At 45.1% G+C, this 8,390-nt stretch overlaps 1 protein-coding gene across 2 annotated transcripts; it reads right to left on the minus strand.

Annotated features, from left to right (window-relative positions):
* Positions 1 to 1,099: 1,099 nt before the first annotated feature.
* Positions 1,100 to 8,048, minus strand: MRPL18 (mitochondrial ribosomal protein L18). Of its 2 annotated transcripts, none has more exons than XM_087425070.1 (4): positions 7,372 to 8,048; positions 6,904 to 7,090; positions 2,144 to 2,226; positions 1,100 to 1,479 (listed from the first exon to the last, which is right to left on the minus strand). In XM_087425070.1, the coding sequence occupies exons 1-4, from the start codon at positions 7,421 to 7,423 to the stop codon at positions 1,412 to 1,414; spliced, it is 390 nt and encodes a 129-aa protein (XP_087281196.1). In that variant the 5' UTR covers positions 7,424 to 8,048; the 3' UTR covers positions 1,100 to 1,411. The 2 variants fall into 2 exon arrangements, with proteins under 2 accessions (XP_087281196.1, XP_004440590.1); XM_004440533.3 differs by having other exon boundaries at positions 1,995 to 2,226; positions 7,372 to 8,025.
* Between the last annotated feature and the right edge of the window lie 342 nt (positions 8,049 to 8,390).

Here is an 8,390-nt window from a genome sequence, read left to right on the forward strand (position 1 = left end):
CCATCTTTTTCCTCACTTTACTTTGCATCATTGCTGTCTTTATAATACCTTATATCAAACTTGCCACACAAAGGGTGAAGAATTGCCCCTCAAACTGCAGGAATCCTTGGTGCACAGAGCTGATCTAGGACAATCATATTCCTTGCACAAAAAATCCCTACCTACAGCATCACTTACAGGCCAACCCTGTTTTTGTCAATTTCCCAAGCCACTAGTCCAGTCCATGGTCTTCTTTACGTCCTCCCTTGAATTCTAAAGTTGTTTGAACAAACTTCTACAACTGTGGTCTTCAAAGCAAGATGCTCCAATTAATCTTTAAAGTGAGAGAAGAAAATATGAGAACTATAATATATTTTTTTAAATGTCTCCACTGGGGTATTTATTATCAAAACCAGGCTACTACGCCATTGCATTCTGAAGGCCTCTCAGAATCAATCCTACTTCTTAAAAAATGTTGGTGCATACATGTTATCTTTTTAAAATAATATATTGAATACTCAGATCGACAGCAGTAATGTTATTTCACTTCTATATAAATATATAATTGAGTACACATTTAAAAATTGGAGAGAAAATGCTCTAGCAGCCACCTTAACTGCTCACAGGCTCTTCCTCTTCACATTTGTCTTAACTGCCCGAGTTAACACTTTACTTTGATTTAATCAACTGCTTTAAGAGAACTGCCATGATTCCCATTACCCCAACTTCAATTTTAAATTAACTTGAATGCACTTCAAGCTTCATCTCTTATCTAACAAATTTTCACTTTGTGGCAAATTTAGTATACACTAACCCTGTCTGTTTCCACCTTTATTTTCAGATCCTCACTGCATTCCTTTCTTCTTTCAAATCTGGTTCTGTTAGGATCCAGGAGCCCAACTGAGGTCAGGATTTGCCCCTTCTATCTTCACATTACTATAATAAATTGACTGATGTTGACATTTCCTATTAAAAAGACCCACCTGCACACCCTGAGCAGCAATAGCTATCATTTATTGAGGTCACACACTATGAGCTAGACACGGTAACAAGTGCTTTGCATCAGCCTCATATTCATGCCACAGTGAGCTCAAAGGCAGAGAAAATTTCATATAACCGGAAGAGTTCATAATATGCCTTTATTCTTTAACTTATAAACAGCATTTAATTTGTCCTTCAAAAGTTAATTATAATTGGTGACAGCTTTTCTCAGATACATCCCTCATGTCCAAGAGAGGGGAAGAATTTAGCCCTTGATTTAAAAAAACAAACACAAGGGGAGGACGGGATGACCTTAACTACTACTAACATTCTGCTGTCACATTATTGTCTAAAACTCCCAAGCTGGCTGTTCTTCCAGACGCTCTCTTCTGACGGATGTAAGAGCCGACAGCTTTATATCTACACGTTCCAAACAACGCTTGCATTTCACTCATAGATTCTCCGAGGCTCCTGCAGCACCACCCCACCTTCTGTCACAGCACTCTGCAGTCGCTTCATCTGGTGTTGAAGAGCAGAAAACAAGGAAAAGATGAAGTCAGCACCACAAGTAAGCTGACGCTCAACAGTTCACTGCCCAAGAGAAAGAGAAATAACTGATTTGTTCCTTGCTAACTTCCCAGGCTACACTGGTTTTTCAGAAAGTGATCTTAATAATGTCATAGATAAGAATGAAAAGAATGTAGAAATGTCAAGGATTAGTAGCATTTAAAAACATTATGTACAAGAAGTTAATATATGAACACGGAAGTAGAGTGGTCGACATCGTGCTATAGACTCTGTCACCCTGTGGCCCCGGGCAAGCCAGCCTCAGGTTACCTATATACAGAACAGAACACTAGCCCTGACCCCACGGGCTGCTGTGAGGATGAAATGACATAGCGCACATCAGGATACTCACCTCAGGGTCTGACACATGAAAGAACTTGATAAACAGAATTATTATTATTATGTAAGTATCTAACGGCAAGAACTAACACACTACCTTTTAAATAAGTACATGAAAACAAAAATACCGAGTCTGAGGCTGCCTCCCAAGGAGTTGGTTGGTAGACCATGAAGTTGATTCCTGCCTCTAAGCATCGCTCCGCCAGCACTCTTCCTATACTCTCACAGGCCACCACATTTTTGGTACGATAAAGGTGCTTTTTAATAGCCCATTCACGCGTGGATGCTGAAACCACGACCTGGCCACTGCGATGCTCGACAAGGGCCTCTATGTGATGCTGAGTCCTTATGACTCGCAACCTAAGTAAGGTGAGAAGAGAATAAGATCAGAAAAGAATCCTACGAATAAATGACCTCCAGTGAATAAATCCCTAAATATTTCTCCAGAATGCAATGTTTGGTTCATTTATTGCAACATACTTAACCTGGAGTTTACAGGTAAAGGTGTTTTTCCCCTGCATTTATGAGGATGTCCTCAATAATAGTAAATCAAACATTTCCACTTAACCTCAAAAATCCAGGAGAAGTTTGGTATTTCTGAAAGCTGAGGCTTATTTACACAGTATTTACTTCAGAAAGGACTGAGGAGGCAGAGCTAAGTTGCTGACCCTTGAATGGGTAAGGATATACGTCATGCTTTTATTTTCCAGCTAACACCAAAATAAATATAAGATGGATCAAAGATTTAAATGTAAAAACTGAAATCATAAGAATACTAGAAGAAATGAGAGGTTTTTTTTGGTTTTTTTGCTAAGGAAGCTTCACCCTGAGCTAACATCTGTGCCAATCTTCCTTTTTTTTTGCTTCAGGAAGATTAGCCCTGAGCCAACATCCATGCCAATCCTCCTCTCTTTATACGTGGGTCGCCACCACAGCATGGCTGACCAGTGGTATAGGTCTGCGCCTGGGAACCGAACCCATGAACCCGGGCTGCTGAAGCAGAGCAAGCTGAACCCAACCACCAAGCCACAGGGCCAGCCCCGAGAGAATTTTTTTTATAATCTCAAAATAAGGTAAGCCTATTTAAACATGACATCAAACCATGTCATATAGCTTTTATAAAAGAAAAGACGACAAAGTTTTCTGCATGGTTAAAACAAACAAAACCACCAGTAAGGGCCAGCCCCGTGGCTTAGTGGTTAAGCGCACGTGCTCTGCTACTGGCGGCCCGGGTTCGGATCCCGGGTGCGCACCGACGCACCGCTTCTCTCGCCATGCTGAGGCCGCGTCCCACATGCAGCAACTAGAAGGATGTGCAGCTATGACATACAACTATCTACTGGGGCTTTGGGGGAAAAAATAAATAAATAAAATTAAAAAAAAAAAAAAAACCAACAGTAAAATGAAGTCAAAAGGCAAGCAATAGGGCCGGCCCCGTGGCTTGGTGGTTAAGTGAGTGCGCTCCGCTGCCGGCGGCCCGGGTTCGGATCCCGGGTGCGCACCGAGGCACCGCTCCTCCAGCCATGCTGAGGCCACGTCCCACATACAGCAACTAGAAGGATGTGCAGCTATGACAGACAACTATGTACTGGGGCTTTGGGGAAAAATAAATAAATAAAATATTTAAAAAAAAGGCAAGCAATAAAACAAAAAATATTTTAAACTTGTATATTGTTCAAAGGATTAATTTCCAAAATATGCAAAAAGCCTTCTATAGTCATTAAGAAAATGACCAATAACTTAACAGACTAGGCAAAGGATTTGAACCCACTGTTCAGAAAAGGAAAAATACTAATGACCTTAAACCCATGAAAATATGCTCAATCTCACTGATAAAATGCATGGACAATTCATTGCAACACTGTTTGAAATCATAAAAGAGAATCATCAACAGAGAGCCAGTTAACTAAAACATCCTGCAATGGTACTCCACAGTTACTAAAAAGAATGCACTAGCACTTTATGATGGTGACAATGTTAACATTTATTGAGCACTTACTGTGCCAGACACCATTCTAATTGTTTACAGGTACAGCTCATGTCTCAAAATAATGCCTTATTACTTCCATTTTTTTTTAGGCTGCAGAAACTGACACAGAAAGGTTAAATAACTTTAGCACGATTACAACCAATGGTAAGTAATGGAGCCGAGATTTAAGTTCAGGGGTCTGGCTCCAGAGCCAATGTTCCCAACCAACACAAAAGATTTCCAAGATTTTTTTTGGCTTTTTTTTTTTTTTTTTTTGCTGAGGAAGATTGGTCCTGAGCTAACATCTTGTTGCCAATCTTCCTCTTTTTGCTTGAGGAAGATTAGCTGAGCTAACATCTGTTCCAGCCTTCCTCTATTTTGTATCTAGGCTGCCGCCACAGCATGGCCACGGACGACGAGTGGTGTAGGTCCGTGCTGGGGGAACCGAACTTGGGGCCACCAAAGCAGAGCACGCCAAACTTAACCACTAGGCCACGGGGGGTGGGAGGGCCCTCCAAGATGTATTTTTAAGTGTGTGGGTATGTGTGTGTGGGGGTTGGGGGGGAGATGCAGAACAGTATATGGAGTGCTATGATTCATAATTAAAAAACTACAATTTATACTTATGTGCACAGACTATCCCTAAAAGGATACACAAGAAACTGTACCTTTTTGGATTTTATAACGTGTATATATTACACACTTAAAAATTAAGCTCACATTAAAAAACACACTGGAATTAGAGATTACACTAAGATTCTTAGTTGAAATAGGAGAAAAAGCAATAGATTTAGAAATGTGGGGTGGGGCCGGCCCCGTGGCTTAGCGGTTAAGTGCGCCCGCTCCGCTGCTGGCGGCCCGGGTTTGGATCCTGGGCGCGCACCGACCCACCGCTTATCCGGCCCTGCTGAGGCAGCGTCCCACATACAGCAACTAGAAGGATGTGCAACTATGACATACAACTATCTACTGGGGCTTTGGGGGATAAAAAAAAAAAAAAAAAGGAGGAAGATTGGCAATAGATGTTAGCTCAGAGCTGGTCTTCCTCAGCAAAAAGAGGAGGACTGGCATGGATGTTAGCTCAGGGCTGATCTTCCTCACACACAAAAAAATAAAAACAAATAGAAACGTGGGGGGCCGGCCCCGTTGCATAGCGGTTAAGTGTGTGTGCTCCGCTGCTGGCAGCCCGGGTTCGGATCCCCGGCGCACACCGATGCACTGCTTGTCAGGCCATGCTGTGGTCGCGTCCCATATAAAGTGGAGGAAGATGGGCACAGATGTTAGCCCAGGGCCAGTCTTCCTCAGCAAAAAGAGGAGAATTGGCATGGATGTTAGCTCAGGGCTGATCTTCCTCACAAAAAACAAAACAAAAAAAAAATGTGGGTTCTACTCCTGGTTTTGCTGGTAGCTCTAGCAAAAAACACAATCTCTTAATCCAGGGATGAACCAAGTTTTTCTGTGAAGGGTCAGACAGTAAAGATTTTTGGCTTTGTAGGCCATATGGTCTCTGTCACAACTACTCAACTCAGCCATAGTAATACTGGCACAGCCAGGTGAAAATGGGTGGTGGCTATGTTCCAATACAACTTCCTTTGTGGGTAATGAAATTTGAATTTTATATAATTTTCACTCCACAAAGTACTATTCTTTGGATATTTCCAACCTTTTAAAAAAATGTAAAAATGTTTAGCTTGAAAGGCAGCTTTGGCCCATGGGCCATAGTTTGCTAATCCTTGTCTTAAACCATTTGCTCAACAAACAGGTAGGACTCGTTATCTCTAAGGTCACTTCCTACTGTAATATGTCAAAATTCTATACTGATAATACTGTAAATAGGGCAGATAGGGAAAAAAAGGGAAAATAGATCTCTAATTATTTAAATGATTCAAATATTAAGTAAAAATAATCGATTGGGTATTTCAAAGAACTTTAGACTTAAAATCCAGATTATGTCAAAACCGAACTGCCTACTCCTTTCTGTGACTCCTTCCTGGATTCACCAAGTAAACATGCATCAGAGCCACTGTAACACTTTCTTGTCCCATTCCACCTTCCACTACACAGCTGTTACAACTCTGGCTGACAGGGAAGACATCTACTTCATCTCTGCATCTTCAGCATCTAGTACAATGCCCATGAGGTGATACAGGCCCAACGTTTGTTGAACAAATGTATCACACAGTTATGATTTCTAACTTGCTCTTGTAACTTTAGGTAGTCCTTCAGAAATATTCTATTCTTAACAAATCCTTACCAAGTAGCTAAACAGCAAATAAACACCAACATGCCTTAGCACATGTAGTGTCCTGGCTCTGAGGTCAGACAAAACGTGTTTGAATCTTAGCTCTGGCGGTTACTAACCCTGTCTCCCTAAGCCTCAATCCCCTTGCTCCTGAGAAATGGGGAAAATTATTGTACCTGCTTCATAAAGTAGTTTTAAGGATTCAATGAGAAAACGCATAAAAAGCAACGAGCATAGTTCCTGGCAAATACAAAGTGTTCAATAAAGAAGAGACTCCTAACTGGTCTTCCTGCTTCTACCCCTGCTCCCTTAAAAATCTGTTCTCCCCAAAGCAACCAAAATGGTCTTTAATTCAGGCTCAAACTTGAAATCCTCTCATAGTTTCCCACTGCAGAAAGAATAAAGCCTGAAATGCTTACTTCGATTTAGAAAGCTAATGATCAGTCTCCTACCCACCTCTCCATTCCCATCTCACACCATGCAGCCCTTTGCTCACTGAGCTCCAGGTAATTTCCCAAACACACCAAGCTCATTCCCACCCTAGCTGTTCGGAGCTTCCTGGCAGATAGTTTGGCTTCTTCCTATCTTTCACAAGAGCTTTAGTAGACAACACAATCAGTACCCCATTCTAACCTTATCCCCTGTAAATTTTCTCCGTGACACCTATTTATTTAGTGTTTACCGCCCCCCTCCTCCACCCACCGCGGTCAGCCTCTCGGGAGAAGAGTCCCCAGCAGCATCCGGCCGGATCGCTGAATGGACTGCTGAGAACAACCTGCAGGGCACCGTGCACCGCTGTCAATCAGCAACCAGCAACCTTAATTACCTGTGCCAGAACTCGCGGGAGGGCCACACTGTCCCCCAGCCCCGCTCTTTCCTGGCTACAGCCAAGAGCTCCAGATTCCGGGGGTTCCGGTTGGTGAACTGCGGGGCAACCGCTTCATTGTCCAGAGGGTCCCCCTCAGGCTTCAGGGCCGGCGTGGATCTGGTGGAGATCGCCGCGACCCCACACCCTGAGGATGGAAACCACCGCACGGATCTTAAGAAACGACGAGTACGGACGGCACAAGAACATGCTCTAACCTCCACCCTATCCTCTCCCCAACCCTCGCGCCCGGGAAGGAGGAGAGAAGATACGTTCGGTCACATGCTGTAGTCCTCGCAGACCCTGTCATCACAATGTGGTTAGCCCGTTTACTTTTCGGTGAGTATGCCAAATATAAAATGACTTAATGTGCATTTATTGTGCAGACGCTGGGGAGTGATCTGAGAGAACTGAAGCAAGATTCATTACCGGGGTTCCTGCAAACCGGCAACAACTCCCAGAACCGCGACCGAAGCGCCATCGCTGAGGGGATTGCGGGCAAAGTTTCGGAAAAGCCTCGCCTCCTCTCGTCACCAGGGTCCCTGAGGATCGCCGGCAGCAGCCATGTTAACTCAAGGAAGAGCCTGCGGATTGCGTAAAGTATCTGCGCCGCGACCCGGAACTAACAAGCTGAGTGGCTGAGAGGGCAATCTGTTATGCGCGCTCCTCCAATCATCGCTTACGCTGGGCACGACGACGCTGGAGCCGACCAACCAGCTCGTAGTAACGCACTTGGAGGTGGGGCACGACCGGTTAGTTTGGGCGGTGCGTCTGCCCGAATCTCGCGTCCAAGGCGCCCGTAACTGCCCGTTACTAGTGTATTTGGGCCCTCCGGTCACAAAGCTTAGACCGACCATTGTCGGGTCCACGCATACCCCAGTGGGGCACTGGGAGGAAACGGGGCAACGCAAGATGCACAGTTTCCAGAAATGGTGGCTGTCATTTTCCCGTATGGCCAGTGGAGAACCCTGGCCCGTGCCACCCAGGTTCAGGCCCCAGGCTTAGACTCGTGACTTGCCGCGCGCTGTCGAGCAAACTCCGACACTGAAGGAGAACAAGGAAGACCCTACCACACTGGACTCGCTCGGAACCTCACCTCTACCTTAGAGAAGGGCCCACCTCCTCCAGTCACACTCCAACTCCAAGCCCCGCCCTACCCACCACCTTTTCGAGAAGGCACTAGAATGTGCAAAGGCGCACGCGCAACCCGTGCTTGGGGGCGAAGCCTCAGCCCAGCACCTCCTTCCTCCAGCGGCCCAAGATCCTGACTTCCGTTCTCCTCCCTTCGCGCCCTTCTCATCGGGTCTCTAATTGGGCGAAAGTGCTGGACGTGCCCTCTTCCGGCTGCTCACTTCCTGCACACTCACCCTCTCGTCCCGCCCCGCCCTGCTTTCTTTCCCGCCCTGCTTCGCGGCGGGCCCGGGAGCAGGGAGCGGAGTTCCCAGCAG

This window comes from Ceratotherium simum, chromosome 38 (assembly GCF_057802395.1).
Source record: "Ceratotherium simum simum isolate JZ-2026a chromosome 38, ASM5780239v1, whole genome shotgun sequence".
In the NCBI taxonomy this organism is placed as follows: Eukaryota; Metazoa; Chordata; class Mammalia; order Perissodactyla; family Rhinocerotidae; genus Ceratotherium; species Ceratotherium simum.